The following is a 24,718-nucleotide window of genomic DNA, read 5'->3' as shown; positions in this document are numbered from 1 at the left end:
ACTATTTGTTCACTGGTCTGTAATGAGTTAAGTCCAGAAATTGAAAGTAAGCATTTAGACACATATAGCAATTTGACCATGTAAGATTATGGTCAAATATTATCTGCTGAATGTAATAAAAATTTTTGACTTCTATTTTATGTATCTTTTAATTTCATTTTATTATGCTTTACTAAAATATTGGTCCTTGACATAGTAGAAGGACAAATAAAAACCTGGCCCACCACCATAGGAAGTTTGAGAAGCACTGTTCTAATAGATGGAATAACATATTTACTCCTAGATTATCAAACTCTTCTTTAAAAGTATTCAAATGTCCATATAATGTTGAACTAAATATCAGTAATTATTCTGCCTTGGGATACATCCTTGGCTCATTTGGAAGCAGAGATGAGAATGTTTCCTTAAAACTGAGGAATTAGTAGTGTTATCAATAGATATTGCTAAGCTTTTCTATAATAATTGTAATAGTTATAAATCTAGATTCATAATAAATATTCATCAGGTGCTTAACTTGTATTAAGCACGTTCACATATAATTTATAACTAAAAAAGTTAAGTAGCTCAGCCATCTTTCTTAAAGTTGTCCTTTAAACACCAGACTCACATTGGTCAGCGATACATGTATGGCACTGATTACGACTAGTATGAAAGTTTGAGCCGTCATTTAAATCTTGATACAAATTTCTATCTCTATAAATTTTGATTCTTTTAAGTTTAAGAGTTGTAAGTCTGTGCCAGTTTGCATGGCTGGTTTGTGCAGAAATTAATGTTATTGGTTGTGGCAGGAAAATTGGGATTCCTAGATTCAATAGCACATGTCAGGCCTGTTTCACAATTTTGCAAGAATCATTTCAAAAGGATCCATATTTTAGTCAGAGTAATGTTATGCCATATTGTCTTCATTGGAAGGCAAATTTTAGAGTTTCTAAGGTGTTCCAAGTTGATATAAATGTTTCTGTATTCTGTGAGTAGACCCAGAATTGGTTTTGAGAGTAAGCATGACACCTGGTTCATTTTTGTCTGAATTACATTTAGGTAATATGGGTTTCAGGGCATTTTACAGGGCTGTAGAAAGATTTCATCAGCATGTAGGGAGTCAGACCAGGTCAAGAGTTAAGTGATAAATGTTTGATTTCTTCCGGTTTAGACAAGCTTGATTTCCCTTATTGTTAGAGATCACCAGAGCAGATACTGTTGGTCTCTAAACTTTGATCATGTAGAAATTAAGGGTTATTTCCTTTGATAATTATGTCATATGTTCTTAAAAGAAAACTGATAAAGTTAAGTTCTGAACACCTTTGAATTTTTTCCGTAATGCTATAAATTCACTTTTTCATTATATATTAAATACGACTTAATTTATAGTTTACCAACATCATAAAGAAATAAAACTTGTCTTTGTTTTGTGAAGAATGCAATATTTTGGAAATGGCCTTTTCTGACTTGTTTATTAAAAACTGTTTGGAAATGATCAGAATACTATGTTTTCCAAGTAAAAGGTGTTTTCCCTTTGTTTGAAACTAGGTTGCCTTTATGATGGTTTCTTTAAGAAACGTGAAGTTTTGTTGTTTTTTTTTAAATAATTTGGTTTGGCCTATTTATTGCCAAACTGTTATGGAATTTCACACATCTGTTTCAGAACACAAATCCTCATAGACTACTGCACTGTTTCTCAATTTTAATAGGCCTCATTTATCCTATAAATAAACCTACATTTTCTTACCTGATCAAGTGAGCAAACAATAGGGGTCAGATGTGGCAAACACTTTAACAAAAAGCATATGTCTGGCCGTTAGGGTGAGGTAGAGTCATATCAAGATTGCTTGAAGTTATTAATGGCAGTAAAATTTATGCTTCCTCCTGTTTTCCCAATTAAATCAGGAAGCCTTTTTTCTTAAGATTCTTCTATCACCAGCTGGTTCCAATACCGTGTGTGTGAATATTGCCTGGGGTATCTCCATTTCTAGTTGGTAAAATTTGGCCAAAACACATTAGGTCAATGATATAGAGCTGTAGGCTAGAAAGCAGTCATTGTTAAGGGCTTTGTTTTGGTCCTTATCATTTGTACCATAAGTATGTATATTTTGTAGGGTTTATTGCAAATAAGTTGTATTTTCTGGATGTGATAAGAGAATTCTACAGATGAGATAATAAAATAATTTAAGACATTAAAAATAAGCTACATAGCAAAATGTACCATTATACATATTAAAAATAATGTAAATCTATCTAAAATGTTGGATATTAGAGTACTCATTTAGTGAATAGCTCTTAATATAGACAGATGTTTAGCTGAATGGTAGATTTACAATTACAATTTCTCATATTTTTAAATAATTGGACACAATTATTTGGTTACTTAACCATGAACCACTGTATCACAAAAACTATCATTATACTAGATATTTTCATACTGATCATTATAACCTATAAATTCTGTCATTTTCACCCTTAACTCTTGGTTAAAAACTATTGGTTTTTACCTATTCATCTCAAATCTCAAATCTATTTTTAGATTTGACTGTGGACAAATCTATTATTATAAAATGGAAGATCATCTGATATAGTTGCTATCTTAAAAATTGATCTGTCCAAATTCAAGTTTAAACTAAGGCTTTCTATTCATACTTGTTATTTATCTGCAGTATATGTTATAATAAGTTAACCATTAAATTATATGGAAACATGTATCAAAGATGTTCTAGTATACCTTCAATATATGTATTTTTTTGTATTTAGAGATAGTTGGTATATGTTCCAGAATTGTTGCAGTTATCTTTTGGGTGATCGTTTTTGCCTGTGGCATTTTCATTATATTGATAGGTTTTTAAGAGCTCTAACTCCATAGTAAATTTAACGACACCTGTGATTTTTTGAGGCATATTGTATTCATAGACTTTCCAGGGGTAATATATCACCTTAATGCTGCTCTATTCTAATATAGGTGTGCTTGTATTCCCACTTCTCTTATCTTTGCATGAAGCCTTTGTGACTTCAAAGGGAGTGTTCTACTTTGAATGAAGACATGGGGTGTAGAAGGGAATGAGAATCTGGCTAATAATGTGGCCCATAACTTGTGTTCTCACTCTGTTTTCACAAAGTGTTGGGCTGGGTCTACTGCAGAAGCGGAAATTTGGCTTTGAGTTCTGGTATTCAGAACTCATATTTCTGCTTGACTAAACTGTGAATGGAAAATCCCAAGTGTCTTACAAAATTAGTAGCTGAATGGTGTTTTTACTAATCACTTTAGAGATGAAAAAACTGAAGATATTCTAAAATTCAAACCCATCAGCATGTGTTTTGCCCTTTAATTGGCAGAAAATTGATCCTGAGAGCAGCCCAGAGAGCTGATGTTTTTTTCCTTCAGCTGCTCCAGCTGAACTACAGCTGTAAATTTTTTTAAAAAGAAAAAAAAGACGCAATGTTTCTTATAAACTCTTGAATGTACTTTATAAGTGCAATAATTCCCACAAAATCAGTTACTGGAGTTAATGACCAGTTTGTTAAGGCATTAACTGCCGTCAGCTGGGAATGACCAATTTTTGGGGAATGGCTGCACAAATGCTAGGATAATTCAGTAACACTTTCAAATAATGATCCAGCTAATTAACGGTGAATTCCTGTGGAAATCCTATCGAAGTACTTATGACCTTTGCATTTAATAGCCAGTGAGTTCATCATGATTCATGTTTATTACCATAAATACCAAAGGAATCATAATGACTAGGCCGTTTTTTTCTACCCTCCCCTTATTACTTGAACAGATTTGACTAATCCACCTCCAGTCATTAAGGACCTAGTTCTCAAGATACTCAGTCTTTTCACTGCTCTGCTCAAAATCCACAGAGCCTTTGGTGCTATGCCAGCATACTGACTTTTGGCAACCTGTTTTTACTTGGGATGCCATTAGGAAATAATTGATGTCTGTAAGTCTTAAAGGAGCCCTTTTGAAATGCCTGCCATCTGTAGGATGTAGAGGAATCCTAGTTGGTTAGCAAGAGTTTATAGCTTCTAGTCATGAATATTTTGGGGAAAATCATACCTTCCAACCCCTATTTCTTGGAGAAATTCATTTAGGGTATATAAGATTTTTTTCTTGAGATTTGTTTTGTAAGAACTTAGATATTCTTTCTTCCAGTAAATGAAGAAGACTTCATATTCTTCAATAAAGGATAAGCTCTTAATTTTACTTAGGCCATTTAATCTCTCTAATGGCTGTTTATTGCTATGTGATCTGCAAATTAGCCTTTAAGTTATAATAATAAATGTTGGTTGCCGAAGGGCTGTCACTTTCTGTGCACAGCTGGGTTTGAATAGGTGAATTCAGGTTATTTCCAGACATCTTCCCACTCCAGTTATTCACTTTTGTTCTAAAATGCTTTGTCCTTTTGTTGTAGCTGTCAGATATCTGCTAGATGCCAAGAAGTTATTGGCTGTATTTTTTCAAGCATTTAATCATGTATATAATCATTTATGATCCAGTGAATAAGATTCCTGTGGTATATAGACTGTAGTCTTGATTCATATATTGCAGTTCTTTAGAGGAAAAAGAAAATATGTGATTTATAACAGTAGGATATGACCTAAAGTCATCAAGGTAACATGGATAATGAGACCATTTATAAAATATTTACATCTTTTTCCTGAATAGAAGACCACATGCCAGTTTGTCTCTTTTTCATTCCCTAAATAAATATAAAAGGAAGAAATATTAATTTTATAGGTTTTTTAAAATTAATTGTTTGAGTTCTGTAACCTTTTCCAGACAAAATCTAGAAGACACATCAGCAACTTGAGTTAGATAAACCCCTGAATACAATATTATAGTCACCTTGCTCCCTCATCACTCTGGTGCAGCACCAATTGTAATCCCAGTTTCTTTTGTTTAGTTGTGTTTAGCTCAAACATGGGGGAAAACACCTCAGCTTGTTTAGGTTTTATTTGCCTAGAACATGCTATTTAAAGGTAAATGAAACAGGATAGCTAATTGTGAGATTTGTCTTCAATGTCCTCAAACTTCTCTCTGTCCTTTACTTCGTAGCCCATCACCTCCATGACCATTCCCCACTTTAGGAGTTCAAGTAAGTTCCATTACAAACAAGGAAGCATGAAAGGAGGAAAGATTTCACAATGTATGTGTGGAGGAAGGGAAGAGGAGGAGATCATTTTTGTTTCTCAAGTTTTGTTATTAAGGAATTTATAATTCTGTGAGAATGAGAGAATGATGATGGGTTCTTACTAGTTACAGGTCACTGAGAGAGCCTCAGTGTAGGATGACTCTTCTGAGCCCCTACTTTAGGAACAGCAAAGCTTTATAGGAAAATGACTAGGTAGAAGGACAAGTGGCTCCAGCCTCAGGCTCAGAATATACCTCTGAACCCTGTCTCAGAGACAGCTTGGCTGCCTCTCAAATCTACTTCACTTCTAACTACAGTTCTAGTCTTGAGGATAGAAAAACACAAAGCAGCATATATATTAGGAACACATGACAGTACTGTTCTGTTGGTAACACAGAAAAATGTTATTGTCAGCATAGTAATGATAATAAGAAATGATACTTATTGAATTGGTTTATTGTGTGTCTGACTTGGTGCTAATGGCTTTACCAGGATTCTCTCACCTAATCCTCATATAACCTTTTGATATAGGTAGTTATTATCCCATTTTTATAGATGAAGATACTGTGAAGCACAGAATTTAAATAATATTCACTGATCGTTTTAGGTCAAGATTACAGGAAATTGGGGACATTTAGGGTTTTTTTTAATAGAGGATCACAGAGAATTAGGAAGGTATGAGAGAACTGCAAGGAGATTTCACCTTTGGCCATGGGGTATGAAGAGAAAAGGGAAAAGTATACAAGAGCAGAATTAGGACTGGCCTGAAGAATGAATCATCCTACTTTTTAAAACTGGATGTTTAGTTTTGCGGTGCAAGAGCAACATAAATTATTGTTATATCTATGAACTGTTTTTACATGTCATTCATCTGAGTATTAGAAATTACTGTAATTTTAGGACTCTTCTCTATACTTTTTATTCTCTTACATAACCCTTACTCAGTTGATCTTTGGAAGCTATGTATATCATTAACTCTAGAGGATCTTCCTCGTTATTTTTTTAATGGTCTACTTATGTCTTAAAGGCAGGCCTTTCTTTCCTCTCACCTTACAGGAAAGATGCACCACCTCAGGACACTGCTTTTTAGAGTGCTTTCATTGACACCAGCAGTGGATGGACTTTCCAGAAGCATAGAATAGCTTCACATTGAATTTTAATCTTTAATGATTTACCTTGATGTTGAAGACTATTTTATATTGTGTACTGATTTCTTTTATGTCTATTTTATCCTTAGTAAGTTACATGACTTTGCAGTGAATTGATGATATAGAGAAAATATCTTCAAATTATAATTTTGAAAAATTAAGTAGGACTAGAACTTACCCACAGGTGAATGACAGGAAATAACTGAAATAGCAGGGAAAGGGATACTTGCCTTCAGAATATGAGTCTGCTCTAAGACCTCATTTGAAAAGGTTTTAAAATATCTCAATTCCTGGGGGGGAGCCCTGCAAATTTCTGTGAAGTATCTATGAAGCACAGTCTGACCAAAACATAAGGGATGCCTACCTCCTTGGGGAATAAAGTTGGAATTTTTCATTTTTCATCTATATATCATGAAATCCTATATATACATATGTTTTCCTATAGCAAATGTGCTTTATACTAGAATAAGTGAATGCCCACAGTGTAAAAATGTGATTTATTAAAATCTAACATTAAAATATTTGGGTTTGTTGTTTGTTTGTTTGTTTGTTTTGAGACAGAGTCTCGCTTTGTTGCCCAAGCTAGAGCAAGTGCCATGGCATCACCCTAGCTCACAGCAACCTCAAACTCCTGGGCTCAAGTAGTCCTCCTGCCTCAGCCTCCCAAGTAGCTGGGACTACAGGCATGCGCCACCATGCCCAGCTAATTTTTTCTATGTATATTAGTTGTCGAATTAATTTCTTTCTATTTATAGTAGAGACGGGGTCTCGCTCTTGCTCAGGCTGGTTTCAAACTCCTGACCTTGAGCAATCCGCCCACCTCGGCCTCCCAGAGTGCTAGGATTACAGGCGTGAGCCACCGTGCCCTGCCACATTAAAATCTTTGAATCTTTCAATTCTTCTAATCTCAAGAAGAAAAGTATTGCAATTGGGAACACACCTAGTTTGTCTCTACTTTTCTCTTATTTGGAGTAATTTCACAATTTTTTCATTATATGTAATGATATAATGCATATATAATTATTATATATCATTAATTATATAATTAACCATTAATTATGATATGTATAGCTTCCAAAGATTAACTCAGTAAGGGTATGTGTAAGAATAAAAAGTGTAGGGAAGAGTCCTAAAATTATAATAATTTCTAATATTCAGATGAATAACATGTAAAAAAACAGTTCATAGATATAACAATTATTTATATTACTCTTACACAGCAAAATTAAATGGCTAGTTTCCCTCCAAATAAAATTCTCATCCCCAAATAAAATTCTCATCTCTAAATAAGTGATAAAATATTTTATTTTCTGCAGCTATTACTAGTGTTTCTGACCTACTGGTCTTCATCGTAAGATTTTAAATATTACTTTCTCCCATAGTATTATATCTTAACTTTATATTTAGTTCAGTGTCCTTAGAACTTATCTAACTCTAATTCAGCTGTCTATTCTTCGTAGATTGTCTAGTGAAACTCTCCCAACAATAGAAGAGATGTGAAATTTACCTTGTATGATTTGACTTGGACTCTCTATTTTGTAATTTTCCTATAAATTATAATGCTATAGAGAAAAACATGCAAAATAGATAAAATAAATATAAAACACATATAAAATATATTTCCTGCATACATTGTATTCTAAGTAGTTGAATAAAATCTATAGATTTCAGTTAAGGTAAAAATGTTTACTAATATCTGTCCATCTGACAAACATTATAATAATTTAATTGTTTTTATTTTACCCCAAGGAGTTGTTTTTATTGCTATTGTAAACAATAGGAAATAGGTGTTAGCCAAACAATTTCAAAATATGTAAAATCTTAAAGTCTGGCATAAAAACAATTCTATTTTAAAAACTTGTTTTGTTCTATCATTATATCTATATATCAGTCTTTTATACTTGATAATAATCTCTTACTGAGAAAAGAGTTTCAACTTATAATGTTTAAGAATGGTATTGTACCAAAACCTGGTAAAGATTTTGGAATCAGAGAGACCTGTGTTTAAATCTCTGTTCAACCACTTACAAGGCTATGTAGCTAGTATTTATTTTTCTCTGAACTTTAGGTTCGTCATCTGAAACATAGAAATGATAAGACCTGTTTGACAGATTGTTTTAAAGATTCAATGCCATGTAGTTTGTTTAGTATGACTGTTGTTATGTAGTTATTAGTCAAATAACAATTATTTATTAAGTACCTAGTTTGTGCTAGGTGCTATTCTTGGGACTGAGGATAATGCAGTGAATAAAGTCCTTATTTTCCTGGAGCTTATGTATTAAATAAAAATACAGGTGATAATGAAATACAAAATAAAGTTGGGAGATAAAGAGTCATTATATTTTTTACTTACTTTTAAAATATCTCCTGGAACTCTTTGAAACACTTCTGTGTCAAATCTGAAGCTCTTATAGAACTGATAGCCTCTAACTTAGACTAAATGTGTTTATTTCTTCAGCTTTCATCTTTCAGTATTAAAAATAGAATCAATCAGCAGATATGTATCAAGCCACTTCTATGTTCTATGGTAAGCCTTATGGGAATACCAAAGTTTATATCCTCTAAAGAATTTCTAACTACCTTGGGAATATCTTCAGGATATCTCATAGCCCAGAATTTTTAAAAAGGATATTTTTTAATAAAACTTTTAATTAAACAACTTTTGTAGCTCTGGGTTTTATCATTGATTTTGATATCATAAATAAGTCCTTAGAATATGTTCTGTCTAAAAGCAGATAGAGGATTAAATGACATATTAAAGTCCCATTTGGATTTTTCAAGTCTATAATGCATCATTCACTTTCATTTTTCCAGTTTCAAGGTATATAAAAGTAGAATAATCTTACCTGACACATTCTTTAGACTTTAGTTTATAGCCTTTAGCATTTTATAGTTATGTATATTTTTTATGTTATAAATACTGTTCTACTTTTTTCATAATTTGAATGATTTTTCCAGTTTCTGATTCATAGAAATCAAATATACTTTTACATATACTATTTATCTATTATCACTGGCAATGAACTATATTAATCACATATTTTAATAAAACAATAAGGGTGGGAGGCCAAGACTCAACCTATATTGGGCTACTGAACACAATTAATTCTTAGAGTTGTGGTTAATTATTTTTTCAAACATACACCTTGCAAAATAAATATTCTCTCTTGGAAATTAGTGATGTTTCACAGATAACATGAATATGTTCCAAACTTTGGATTTGAAATGGAAAGCTCAAAATATTTTCCAGAGTAAGTTTATATAAAGATTTGATTTGATAGTTTTAAAATTTTAGTGCATTAATTTCAGTGTGTTCTACCAAGAAAAATCTATGTCTGTAAATTTCTCACCATATCAATGATTTCTTATTTCTAGGCAATGAAAACTACAAACAAATAGCAATGTGTGTTCTTTACCACATAAGCATGGATGACCGTGTTAAATCAATGTTTGCATATACTGACTGTATACCACAGGTATGTGTTTTAAGAAAACCATTTAAGATATATATTTTTTTCACTCTCTTCTCTTGATTTGTCAGATATCCTTTTCCTCAAAAAACATTTCTCTTATAAGTAAATTTAAATTTGTTATAGAAAAGTTAGAAAGTATAGAACTGTATAAAACTCAAAATAACTTTGTTATCCCAGAGACAATTATTTAATGTTTTGGTACACTTCTTTATACATACTTAAAAAATAATATATTGGGATTATATACGATATGTATAATTTTTATATTAACATATTTCTTTGGTAATAGGTCATAAGTATACCCCTATGTCATTGAATTCTTCAAAAATTATTTCTAACAGTTGTATAATCTATATGGATGTACTATAATTTAAATATTGTTAAATTGTATGTTTATACTTTTGTCCAATTTATCACATAAAACATGTAATTAAACATATGTAAGCAAATGAAAATAGTGTAGAGTAAATATCATATTTGTAAATGATCTCTTCTGTACTTTCTCTTCTATACTTTCTCTTCTATACTTCTATACCATCTCTTCTATACTTTCAATTCCTAAAAGTAGAATGATTAAGTCAAACGATATGAACACTTATGTCTTTGACATATTTTGGTCGAAATACCTTCCGAGAAAGCATAAATTTACATTTCTAAGTAGCATTTCACTTTTAGTAAAACTGGATATTATTTTCTAAATATGTGATATTTCATTATTTTTTTATTTTGCATTTCCATGAATATTGGTGAGATTGAACATTTTCTCATGTTTATTATCTCTATTCGGTTACAAATCATTTATGTCCTTCACTAATTTTCTGTTGGCTTATTGATATTTTTATCATTAGTAAATAAGATCAATGTATATAATAACTATTTTAACTATTTACATGTTACAAATATTTCCCAAGTTTGTAACTTACCTTTTAATTTTGTTTGTGGTTGATAGTTTTAGCTGCTTTTTGCATTCTCTGATGGGAAAATACTTTATCAAAATTCTTTCATTTTTATAGCACTGTTCTCAAGAAAGAATTTTACTATGACTCAGTTACTTGATATATTTCATATGTTAGGTCTATTTGTCTTGGAGGAGTTTACTGATTTTTTTTATAAGGGTAGAGATTCCATACATACATGATTTTTCTCTTAGGGAATTAACAATCACAGAATGACTATTGTGACATTTTTATTAAACCACGCATGATTAGTTTGAATAACTAATGATTAGAACTCTGGTTGTGCTGATTTTTAATATTTCATTATTTTTTATAAAACGTCTTTCCAAAATATAAAACTTACAGCATATACGATATGCAATAAAAATGACATACTTTTAAAAGCACTTTAAAAGAATATGAACAAGTCGTACTTCTTAAAGTAATTCTTCTTAAGACTTCTACTAAACAATTCCTTGTAAGCCTAAAAAAGTTATTAAAATGTATGTTACTTGAAAAATAATTAATATATAGTGACATATTAAAGTCCCATTTAGGTTTTCAAATAGATCATTAATTTCTCTTTTTGTTAATTCTAATTGACTTTTTATTTATTCCAAACTAGTGAAACAGTACTAAAATTCAATTTGCTATTCCAGAATTTTAACACTTTACCTATATGCCATTAAAAAATTAATAAACTTTCAAGGATAATTTCTTAGACTTTTATACCAGGAGATAATTATGCTTGTTTATAAGAAATAGACATTGCTGAAAAAATACACAGCACATCTTATCTAACACGGCAGAGCTTCTTACAGAGATAATGCATGTCAGCCTGTAACCAGTGCAAAGTGTAATCAAACTCTTTGTCAAACAAGTTTTCAATAAAAGAGTAGCCATGTCAAAGGGAGATTACAGGTGATTTACTACGGTCTCACGCCATATGTTCTAATGGTTTCTGCTCTGCAGTTTCAAAGGGTGTTCCTTTGCTGATCCCATTTAGAGTCAGAACTTCATTGACTACAGGATATGAATTGGAAAGCAGCCAGAAAAGAATAATATTCTTGCTAATATTGACTATTTTTATCCAGATTTATATTTTAAAGAGAATAACAGAAAATAAAAGAAAAATAAATACAAACCAAGAAGGGGTGGAAAACTTATTATCTTGAATTTTGAACTGAAGTTATCCTATACTTTTTAGAATATATAATCTCACATATAATGCATACAACTTTTTTACATGAAAAAATCAGAATAAGAGCCTGTCTAGGTTACTTTTTAGACATTGATATTATTGAAATTTAAAACTTTGTAAGTAGGAAGTTCTCCCATACCATTTCAAGAACAATTCCCATGCATGTGTTCTTGGATGACAGTTTTCTAACATCAAACATGTCTGCAGTGAAGTTTTTAGAGCATTTGTGATCTATATTCCATGAACAAAATTTTCTAAAATTCGTTCAGAGGTTTTGGGAATTTTTTTGTCTTCTTTTTTTGTTTTGAAACTTCAGCTCTTGAGTGAGGTTATGTTACCAAATTATGTTGTAACATCCCGAAGGTTTTAATATGAGGCAGTATTTTGAGGAAAGCACATGATATTCTAGAATATATTTGTTCCTAAAGTACCATCCAACCTGTAATTTGTACTGTATAGTGCCCAATTTTGACATATTTAGGGAAAAGTTTACATGGTTTTATTGCTACCCAGTGCCAAGTTTATTGTAAAATATCAATAAAATAATCATGGAGAGCAATTCAGAAATTCAATGAAATTTCCAAGTTTCATGCAGGTATTAAAAATATACTTCTTTAAGGCATATTGGCTACTCAAGGTAATGTTTATGTAGGTAAGGTTTTAAACTCATTTGTGTCAGTAACTCATTAACCTACTTATTAAAGAAAGCCATATCCAAGGTTGGAATGTCTTAGAGTTAATGGTAATATTCTGTTCTTTCAGAAATTGTGCACATCAATTTTTGCTTAGTAAAGATCCTCAAGTATTACAAATGAATTTTTTCAAAGACAAGCCTAAAATGAGTTTGAAGGTAGAAATGCAGTAGCTCATAGTGATTCATTTGTTTTAGTGATCAAAAAGAACGTGGAGTATAGTCATATTCATTAATTATGTTAGATAATCTTTTTAAAGGTGCTTTATAAACTGTAAGTCACTATACAAAATAAGATACTCTTAGTAAAATCTTTTTCATCATTTTGGACCCATTTGTAGTCCAGTTTAAATACTGCCTCTCTTATATGTGTTTTATAAGATAAACCTATAATTAGATTAGAGTTCACTTTTGGAAATATTTAACATCCAAAGTAGATGATTATATATACAACGTACCTAGTAATCTCGTCCAATATTTTGCTTCCTTTGTACTTTATTGCCTCTAATTATCCAATGCACTCTGTTTTCTTCCCTATTATATCACTATTCTGCAAAATTTGGGGGCCAGGTCAAGTTTTTCTTTATGCATGGTCTTAATGGTCTCAGTGGGTGGATTGTTTCAGGTAAGCATACTTGGGGATAACCAGGAGTTAATGGTTGTATTCTAATAATAGTTAAAAGTACACATTAACAGTTCATTGTTATTTAGACCTCTGAGATGCATGTTTTGTTTAAATAGGTGCAAATGCCATCCAGATGCTTATAAAAGTATTTATTGGTAATAGAATGGCCAATCAAAGTACATGGTTAGGTAGTGATGTCATGGTGTTATTTAATATTTTACCCTAGAACAGTGTGCAAGAATCTTCATAGTGATCCACATGTTTTCCACCACAGTTGTCCTATTTGGCCCCTCTTTGATCTACATGCTTCTTTTAGCCGAATGCTGGTAAACGTCCTTTCTGACAGCCCCCTTTGCTCTTGCCTGCCATTATCTGCTGAAGTTCAGAAACCAGAGCATCACTTCAAACAGGAGAGTTAGGGAGTAGCCAGTCAGAAGAGATTCCTGAGGCATGCCAAGTTCTGGCATAATCATTCAAAGATGTTTGGGTAGGGGGTTGGGGATAGTAGAGGTGTATGTGAATACAGAGAGCTGTGGGGGTTGGCCTCTGGTCACTGGTAAATAAGTGAAATCAGGTGCCAGAGAGTCTAGACACAGTGATTTCAGTCCTGGGTCTTTGGTATCTGATACTCAATATGGGACTTGTCTGATTGAACACTATTGCTTCTTCGTTGCACAGGCTGAAGCCGTTTTAGTGTTTTCCTGTTAAATTAGTAAAAGATGACAATGGATATAGTTAAAACATAAAACAATCTAGTTTTAATATTTCATAGTTGTCAGCAATTATACTTCCTTTTGAAGTGCCATGATAACAATCAAATTAAAGATATAATGTTGCATGTGAAGTTTGAACTAAACTATTATTTTTAAATTTGAATGCTTTAATTAAAATTGAAGTGTTTCTCTTTCTTATTATGAAAAACTAATTCTATATCATGATATATTCTATTCATATTTAGTGCTAATTTCTCTTGATTTGGGGGATGGGAGTTGGGTAAGTTTTCAAGCCATGCATTATTTTTTAAAAATCTAGCTCCTAATTATTTCTTTCTACACAGGATTTAACATGGAAATTACTTTTGTAAAAAATCTTCACCTTCTAAACAAATCATCTGTAACCCCATTTTTAAGGAAAATTTTTATACTACAAAGATAGATTTGAAGTAAATAATTTTTGTTAGCAATAAGTATTTTGCCTTCTTAAAGCATTGCTTCCTCCACAACATATTCTCAGTATTATAAAAAATTTTCTTGATATCAGTAAAAGTTTGGAAGAAATCTATAGTAGGTTTTGAATGACAGTCTGAAAAACATAATTATATTCATTAGAGGATTGTCACCTACATTTTTATTAGCTTTTAATTGTTATTGGAAATTTTATTTGCTAATGGAAGATAGGTAGTGAAATCTTAAATAAATACAGTAAATTAATATTATTGGCTTTTTGCCATAGAATTTTTTTACTCTGTAATTATTAGTTCTTTACTCAGAGATTCCATCGGTGGCAACATTTGTTGTTAAAGATCTGTCCTCTGGGAAAAGGCAGAGTACATGCCAACTGTCCATTTGCTACAGTGTTTTGTAGTTTTCAGCATACAAATCAGTACATTTTGTTACAATTATACCTAACGATTGGAGTGATAATTATGCTCCTGTTTTTAATTTTGGCTTCCAGCTGTTCATTGCTAGCATATAAAGATATGATTTATTTTTATGTGTTGACCATGTATCCTTTTTGAAACTCAGAAGTCATCTGGAACCACAGAGAGAATAATCAAAACAAAGTTTAACAGAATGGGGTCTAAAACAAATAATTATTTATTATTCACTTACTATATATAAGGCACAGTGCAGGATTCATGAAGGCATGTTCTAAAAGGGTATTGCCCTGAAATAAAACATGAGCAATTTTATGTTATAAATTTTAGGAATAACTTCCATATGTTGTTAGCAATTTAGACCGAGAGAAAAATATCTTTACATAATATGCACTAATTTAATTTGCTGATTTACCAATAATAGATGACTAGCTTTTCTAAACTATAGCCTAAAGTTTGTTCATTTCTCCTTTATTATAGCAACTGTCTCTCATCATGACAAATCTAGATTACTGCTAAATGCCATAGGTAGCCTATCTTTTGCTTCATACCTTTTATTATTTATTATTATTTCCATACATGATTTAACATGGAAATTACCTTTTTAAAAAAAGTAGAGTTTTCCTCATTTTTATACCTTTACCCAAATGATTGGATTTGGGCTGCAGCTTTAGTTATCAATCGCATATGATATTTCCTATAATTGTACCTCCAGTCCAAACATTTCTTGTAAACTCAGGCCTGCATTTATAATCTCCTACTGAATATCTAGGCTAGACTATCACATAGGCAACTTAAACTCAACATATCTAAAATCAAAATCATTGTCTTTCCTTTAAAGTCTTCTCCTCCTCTAGTTTCCTTTTTTTAGAAGATGTTAGTACTTCTTTTCATTTCATTGCTCAGTGCAGAAACATAGAAGTCATCTTGACTACTCTTCTCCCTTAACCCCAACATCTAGCCAGTTATTAATCCATTTTGGTTCTCTATCTACATATATCTTAGTCCTTTTATCTCTGTCCCCATTGCCCTACCTACTCCAGGCAGCCATCATCTCACCGGGACTTTTCCTCTAGCCTCCTAGATGGCATCCCACTTTTTCTTGCTGTTTCAATCTATTTTCTTCAATGACCAGATCTTTTCGAGACACAGATCTTATCCTGACACTTTTCTGTTTAGGAGCCTTTAATAGCTTCTCATTATCCTTAGGGTGAAGCCAAAAATCCTTAACATGTACTTCAAGACCCTGCGTGATCTGGCTGTTACCTTATCTCTTAAGACTGTTTCCATTTCTCCAAACATGCTTACTTTATTTTAATTCTTTAATAGAGTACTATCTTTCCTGCATAAGCTATTATCTGCTTGGAATGCACTGCTTCCAGATAATATTTTTAATTCTTTAAGGCAGAGGTTTTGTCTATTTCTCTATATGCTCCACTGTACTTGGAAGTTTATATTTATGCTGAGCATCTAATAGTTCATTAAATATTCATTTAGTTATTGAATGGTAAAGCTTGCCAGTTTTATGTGTCAAAATGTACTCATGCTTGTAATCCTAGCACTCTGGGAGGCCAAGGCAGGCGGATCACTTAAGCTCAGGAGTTCTAGACCAGCCTGAGCAAGAGTGAGACCTTGTCTCTATTAAAAAGAGAAATAAATTAACTGGCCAACTAAAAACATATAGAAAAAAAATTAGCTAGGCATGGTGGTGCATGCCTGTAGTCCCAGCTACCCTGGAGGCTGAGGTAGAAGGATTGCCTGAGCCCAGGAGTTTGAGGTTGCTGTGAGCTAGGCTGATGCCACAGCACTCTAGCCTGGGCAGCAGTGTGAGACTCTTGTGTCTCACACTATATATATATATACATATATATAGAGAGAGAGACAGAGAGACAGAGAGAGAGAGAGAGAGAGAGATCTTATATATATATATATATATATATATATATATATATATAGCATTATATTATTTCCAATGTACAATCTAAGATAACACATTATGATAAAATATTCCTTCTGGGTTTTTTTGTTTACTTGTTTTGGTTTTTGAGTAAAATATGCCCTGTGCTTCTTGCTAGTTAATGAAGATGCTCTTCGAATGTTCAGATGAGCGGATTGACTTGGAACTCATTTCTTTCTGCATTAATCTTGCTGCTAATAAGAGGAATGTACAGCTTATTTGTGAAGGTTAGTGCTTTTGAACTTTGTAAGTAACCTCTTTAGCATCTGGTAATTGGCAGATAATGGAAAATACATAATAAGAAGTTAAGAATTATAGTGGATATGTAAATCCTATTTTCAAATATTTTCTTCATTATAGCTATAATCCCTAAAGGTCAGATAAAATATTCTTATGTCATGAGTGGAGACACCTTCAGTAACCATTGTCAGTTAGTCTTAATTGAAATTTGATTTTTAAATGCTTTGTAGATAAAATGAAACTTTTTATTTGCAAATCAGTCTATTATAATGTGAGGTGATAAAATACAAATGTATTAAGTTATTGTTTCTATAATACGTTGGTAAAATGGCTTATCATAAATGATGATGTTTCAGAGTCCCCAATAGTTTTTCCTTATTCAAAAAGTAGTATATGTTTGTTATAAAAAACAGAAGTGAGCAAATACTAAATAAGTAAAATATTTACTCCTACCATCCACATATAATCATAGCTAAAATTTTGGTGTAATCGTTCTGTATATTTTTAAATATAAAATGTGGTTTTTCCTCTATATTTATTGTGAAATGTTTTTTAAAATTAATAATATCTTTAATAATATTCCATATGATTAAATAATAATTTCATAATATAAAACATAATTGTTAATAGCTGCAAAATTGTCCATTAAATGATTTTGCTATAGTTTCTTTCCCTATTTTAGATATATATAGTTTGTTGCCACCTTTTTTCTGTTACAGTAATTATCCTTTCATTGAATCTTTACACATTTTCATTTTATATTCTTAGGATAAATTCCTAGAAGTACAGTTTTTCTAGGTCAAAAGTAGTTATGCCTTTAACATTTGTGGTACATATTCCAGACACAAAAGAGCATATACTTTATGATTCTATTTATATGAAATTCTAGAACAGGCAAAACTAAGATATATTTTTAAATAAAAAAGAAAACAAGAAGAGAAAAGAAGAAAAGAGGTTGTATCTGGGGAATAAAATTAATTAGGAAAGGGTACAAGGGAACTTTCTGGAGAGAATGGAAATTGTCCGTCCATATGTTGATATGTGGTAGGTATAGGTTGCACAGGTAAATACATTTATCCAAATTAATCAAATTGTACGCTTAAGACTTATGCATTTTATTGGCTATAAACTATTGTGGATATTTTTGGAAACTAAACAAATTAAGTTAACCTTAATTTTACTGGGGGGATTTTCTATTTCAGGAAATGGGCTGAAGATGCTCATGAAGAGGGCTCTGAAGTTCAAGGATCCATTGCTAATGAAAATGATTAGAAACATTTCCCAGCATGATGGACCAACTAAAAATTTATTTATTGTAAGTATGGTTTTGGCTTTCTATTAAAATAGACTAAGAATTAAAGATTTAAATTGCTGCATTTAGAAATGTAACTCTTATTGGGCTCTTATCAAATATTAACTCATGATCCAGATTGACTCTTCTGTTATGGACTTCTTTGTTAGTTTAGCTCCTAGAAATCTCAACCTATGTTTCCATGTTGTTTTTGTTTTGTGTTCTCTCTCCCTAATTCCTCTACCCATACTACACTCTTCTTGCCTTTAACCAGTTCACCATAGGCTTTCTTAGCAGTTTACCTCAAGATCATTAAAACAAGAGAACCACATTTGATATTTTTTCTTCCTGTGTGTTAAATTACTAGATTTCTCTTGGTTAATTATTAGATTAAATACAAAATGATATTTTAAATTTGTACTAAAATTCTGTTTTATTCAGGATTATGTTGGGGATCTTGCAGCCCAGATCTCTAATGATGAAGAGGAGGAATTTGTTATTGAATGTTTGGGAACTCTTGCAAATTTGACCATTCCAGACTTAGACTGGGAATTGGTGCTTAAAGAGTACAAGTTGGTTCCGTACCTCAAGGATAAACTAAAACCAGGTCTGTGCTAAGTATTTCACTTTTACATGATCACTAAGTTATTTCTTTCTGTTGTGGATAAGGCTGCTGGAGCAGTATTTTGTGACTACTGTATTATTATATACTAGGCAAAACCATTTCTTCTCAAAACTCTCTTTTCACAGAAGAGCTCCTCTTATATTTATATTCACTTTTCTTCCTCCTAACAGTATGTTTTCTTAGTATTAGTTTCCCTTCCCTATCCTACTTTTCTTGTTGTTTTGGGTTTGTTTTTTTTTTAATTCAGCATTTTTTAAATTACCAAATACCATCCTCCTCTATGTATACATACATATGCACACAAGCACAAAGTTCTTTGAGACATTCAGATGAGTCTTTTATTTTCTGTGTCTACGTTTTCTTTCAATTGTATTCTCAAAGACTTATTTCCACTTCTCTACTGCCCTTAATCACCCTGCACTGTCATCAGTGAACATGGAAATTTGGAGAAAGGACAAATTTATGAGTATGTCAGGAATTGATAAGAATTGATTTAATAGCTTTGAATATCCTTTCTGTGCATTAAAGTTTTGGTAATATAAATGAATTTGGATCAAGATATTTCAATGAAAAATTTCTATGGTTTGACTTTACTAGGTGCCGCAGAAGATGACCTTGTTTTAGAAGTGGTTATAATGATTGGCACTGTATCCATGGACGACTCTTGTGCTGCATTGCTAGCCAAATCTGGAATAATCCCTGCACTCATTGAATTGCTAAATGGTAAATAATCTTAATTAATTTTCATGATAATATCTAAACAGGTTATTAGTTTAAATTTTTAAATATAAGATGTAGAGTCTGTAATCATAAAATAGTATTTATCTTGTTACATTAATCATTAATCATTTTATAGCAACTTAAATTATATAGTTAAGAAAAATAAATTATTATAAATATACTGCTAACTGGGATTAGATAAAGTAATATCAAAGAGATTAGGTTGCAAAGTAAGAATGTTACAGTAAAGCAATTCAAGACCAGTTTTATAGATTGTGTCTTCCTCTCACCAGCCTTTAACAACTAATGCAGTGGTCACTGATTATCTATGAGAGATATGTTCTAAGACCCTCAGTGGATGCCTGAAACTGCAGAGTGTACTGAACCCTATATGTGGTTTTTCTGTACATACCTATGATAAATTTTAATTTATAAATTAGGCACTGTAAGATTAATAACAATGACTATAATAGAACAATTATAACAATATGCTAGCATCACTTCTCTTGTGCTTTGGAGCCATTATTAAGTAAAATAAGAGTTACTTGAATACAAGCATTGTGCTAATGCAGTAGTTGATCTGATAACCTAGATGGCTACTGACTAATGGGTAGGCAGCTGTAGAGCATGGACACACAGGACAAAGGAATGATTCATGTCCCAGGTAGAACAGAGTGGAACGGTGAGAGATTTCATCATGCCACTCAAAATGCCATACAGTTTAAAACTTAAAATTTATTTACTTATGGAATTTTCCATTTAATATTTTTGGACTGAGGTTGACTGCAGGTAACTGAAACCAAGGAGAGGAGAAACCACCAATAGCAGGGACTACTATATTCTATCATTTTTCTTCTTTCTTTGTCTTGAGTTTGATCCTGTCTTTTGTAACAGCTCTGGTTTTTTTTATCTTGATTCCTAAGTAGGAAAGTTCATTTGGAAGCTGATTCTAAACATCATATTCCCTTCTATATCCAGAGGGTATTGTCTGATGAATATGTTGTATATCTGCAGTGCCCAACGCATGTGGTTGAACACTTGAAATATGGCTGTCAGGACTAAGAACCTCAATTTTTAATGTACTCTAATTTTAATCAGCTACAGTGGCTTATGGCTGCAATAGAATAGTGCAGGGCTAGCATCTTCCCCTTACATTTGTATTGTTCTTAAGGTGCCAGGGCTCATTTTTTTTCCTTCATATTATATATAAAATTTATCTAAATCCAGTTGTTATTTTATTAGGGCAAGTTCTCTAGCATCTTATACCTTAAAAATAGCTAACAGTATAAAAGTTAAAAATTCTTAATATGAGATGGCTAATTAGATACTTTTATTTGAGTCTTCCTTGTCCTATGTATAATATATGTGCATTTTGTATTAATTTTCATTGATTTTGGAGTATTAACACACATAAAAATATATGGATTCTAAGTATATACTCAATGAATTTTCAAAGTGAATACATCAAGTTATCATCACCCACATAAGAAAATAAAACATTATCAGCCCTCTAGAAGTATCTCTTCTCCCTCATCCCAGCTATTATCATCTACAAAGTGGTTTTTGTCTTTTCTTTTGTCACTAATAGATTAGTTTTGCTTGGTTTTGAACTTTATTATATATGATATGTTTGTGAGATTCATCTATGTTGTATACAGAAATTTTTTCATTTTCATTGCTGTATATAATAAATCTATTATATCATATATCACTATTTTTTTCTATTGTTGATGGATAGTAGGTTTGGGTTTTTTTTCTGGAGGGGGGAGAACTATCATAAGTAATGCTCCTGTGATTTTTAAACCTTTCATTTGGTGAACATATGTACTGATTTCTATTAGGTACATACCTAGGAGTAGAATTGCTAGGTCACAAAGTTTGCTTGTGTTTGGCCATAATAAATGGTGCTTATCTGTTTTCCAAAGTAGTTGTGCCAGTCTGCAGGCCTACCGGCAATGTAAGAAAATTAACAGTTGTTCCACATCACTACTAACTCTGGGCATTGTCATTTCCTTTAACTGTAGCCTTCAAACTGGTATCTCATTGTGGTTTTCATTTGCATTTTCCTTATGACTAATGAAGTTGAGCACCCGTTTATATTTCTTGACCACTAAATATGGCCAATAAAATAATGTACCTATTTATCTTGTGCACATTTTTCTCTTTTGAGTTTTTTAAAAAATTTTGTCAGATCTTTATTGTAATACATTTTAATAAATAGGTCATCTAGAGATAATGCCCCTACATTTGAAGTATTCCTTCTCAAATTTGTAGTATATTTATATATTTACCTAGGTACACCCATCTCACAGCCAGAAGTTTTCAGATTAGAAATAATTTAAAAAGAGACTAGGTAGTTGGGAGGCAAAAGTGAAGACAGTGTAGTTGACAGAGTGAGAATGATTTCATTGAAGTGAAATCTTCAATGGAAGATTGGAAAGCTAGAGAAAGTTACAGTGAAATGACTTGCTTCCTGGAATTGCTGCTCAACAGTGATTATATGATAATTGAGAAAGAGGAGATATTTGTAAAGAGAGCTGACAGCCAGCTCAGATTGTTTTATTTTGTTTTGATGTTCTCTGACATGAGAGTATCACAGACACTATATAATACTCTTTTTAAGAAATCCATAACTTTTCAAGATTAAAACCCTTGGGGTTAAGTGAGAGAATACTGTATACCAAGACAGTAATTAATAGTGAGAAATTCAGCCCAATTAGTTGGGGAGAGTAGTACTTTGGCAAGTTAGTAAAGGAGATGATTTGGGTCAGATTGGACTTTAAGAGGCCCACAATTTATTCTACGCAATTAGTTGGATACTTTATTGATCTATCTGTTTCTAACATCTCATTGAACTATTGCCAAGAGTTGATAGCAAACTACACTATTAGTAAATCAAATTTCATAACCATTACCTAAAATTAGATTCCTATAAGTAATTATGCTTTTGCCATTACAGATTAATCTGTGGATATCAGCTATTCTGTTATTGTTTGTATGATATTAAACACTTACTAATTAGCCTTTATGATTACATAACATTATTTTTACTACCATAATTTATTAGATTGATAATAAACTACTTTTTATTTTATGCCAATATGTAAAGTTTAATTTTGTGAACATTATTCAACAAAAGGAAATACCTTTTTATAATAGTTTAATGTGTACCAAAACTGAGAATTTAGAAGGTGTGACCTTTTTTAAGAATTGTTTTTCTCATGTGAAATCAACATTGTAAAGACAAAATCATTTCACACAGAATTGTTTGAAGAATTCTTATGATGAACAAAAAAAAAAAACAAGTGGGGTTAAGTGTCGCTGTTTCACATAAGGAAGATAGAAATTAATTTAATTGATGAGTTCTTGTCTCCTTGTCACTTTTAGTTTTTCTCATTCTCTATTATTCTCCATAGTGTTTTTCAATTTGGTATATAAACATAGAATTCTTTTATTTGGAGTTTTTGTTTCCTTTTCAGCTCAACAAGAAGATGATGAATTTGTATGTCAGATAATTTATGTCTTCTACCAGATGGTTTTCCATCAAGCCACGAGAGATGTCATTATCAAGGAAACACGTATCCTTTCAATATTTACAATAGATAATGACATTTCACATATGCAGAAAAGATGCATCTTTGGTATTTTTTTTTCTTTGCAAATGTTGAAATAATGTAGAAAACACCAACCTTTGAAATAAATTTAGAAGATGTGCTATAATATTTTTCATGAAGCTGTTGATCCTAAATCAGTATATAGGAAGAATAATGAGAACAATGTTATTAACTTGCCAGGTTGTGATTCTTAAGAAACTTAACAAAGATATCAGAACTTCCTTCTTTACTGACATATCTTAAATATCAGAGGTTCCTAGGACTATCGTTGGTCCTCTTCTAATCTTACCTTATTTACTCTATTTATAGCACATCTATTCTGATGACTTCAGCTACCAACTATCTACTAAGTGTTTAACATCTTCAAAACCTCTATCTTGAGCCCCAGGCACTTGTTGCTAACTACCACTTGGATGTCTTCTACCTATCTAACCGGGCAAAGCATGGTGTAACCTAAACAACATTATAAAATCAAATAGCCCTAATTTTAAATTACATTTTGCCACTTACTAGCTGCAGGACTTTATTTAACCTCCTTAGCACACAATCTTTTATGTATAAAATGGCCATAATATTAATATTAAACTAAAAATACCTCCTACCTTGTAAGACTGTTAAAAGTGCTAATGGATTTAAAGTGCCTGTAATAGTTCCCAGCACACATAAGTACTGATTAAGTGGTAGTTTATCATTATTGCATCTAAAAGGGTACTCAATGTTGGCAATGTCCTCCCCTGAAAACCCAACAGTTCTGCCTTCTGTATTCATTGTGGATAATAATAGTATCATCTACACAGTGCCTTAATCTGAAAATTTGGGGATCTACTGTCTCTTTTACTATACATAATTAATAATTCATTTATTTTACACACATTTATTAAGCTTTGACCATCTAAACAGATACTGGTTTAAGTGCTGGAAGTATAAGAAAGTCAGTCCTTGTCCTCAAGGAGTTTATAGTCTAATGAGAGAGATAGACAAGTAAATAAGAAATATAAGTTATAATCCAGTGTGACCAATGTCATAAAGACATGTACCCAGGGCACACTAGATCCAAGAAAATATAAAACAAGCTTAGGGATGTCATGAAACACTGGCAGCAGAGGTGATGTTTAAGCTGCATCTTTGTTTCTTTGTTTTATAATTGAGGTGGTTTGGTCTATTAAAAAACAATCTGCTTTTCAACTCCAAGGATAAATTCCTTTATTACCATGTGACCAGTCTAAATTCTTTTGCTGCTTAGCATACATAGTTAGTTCTTCATAACCTGACCTTAACCTATTAATTTTTTCAAAGTGATATGTCTCCACTTTAACCTTACAATACACGTTTTTCTCTTAGCATACCACATTTCTCATTATTCATCAGATGTGGTACACCTTGTCAGTATTTAACTGCCATTGGTGTGCTCATAAATGTCATTTCTTCCCCATTTTTACCTTATGGTCTCCTACTCAAAAGTTTATGTGCCATCTTCTCAG

General features: G+C 31.8%; 1 protein-coding gene across 4 annotated transcripts in view; it reads left to right on the top strand.

Annotated features, from left to right (window-relative positions):
- KIFAP3 (kinesin associated protein 3) overlaps window positions 1-24,718 on the top strand; it is a 157,478-nt gene that overhangs the window by 82,174 nt on the left and 50,586 nt on the right. For all 4 annotated transcript variants that reach the window (XM_076000373.1, XM_076000374.1, XM_012763635.3 and 1 more), the window contains 6 exons: window positions 9,644-9,744; window positions 16,866-16,974; window positions 18,190-18,302; window positions 18,720-18,885; window positions 19,501-19,626; window positions 23,103-23,201. In XM_076000373.1, the coding sequence (XP_075856488.1) occupies window positions 9,644-9,744; window positions 16,866-16,974; window positions 18,190-18,302; window positions 18,720-18,885; window positions 19,501-19,626; window positions 23,103-23,201 (714 nt within the window). The remainder of the gene's footprint in view (window positions 1-9,643; window positions 9,745-16,865; window positions 16,975-18,189; window positions 18,303-18,719; window positions 18,886-19,500; window positions 19,627-23,102; window positions 23,202-24,718) is intronic.

The sequence above is a fragment of the Microcebus murinus genome, chromosome 2 (assembly GCF_040939455.1).
Source record: "Microcebus murinus isolate Inina chromosome 2, M.murinus_Inina_mat1.0, whole genome shotgun sequence".
NCBI lineage: Eukaryota > Metazoa > Chordata > Mammalia > Primates > Cheirogaleidae > Microcebus > Microcebus murinus.
Note: the sequence above shows the minus strand (reverse complement) of the source record. Positions and strands in the feature narration are given on the sequence as shown.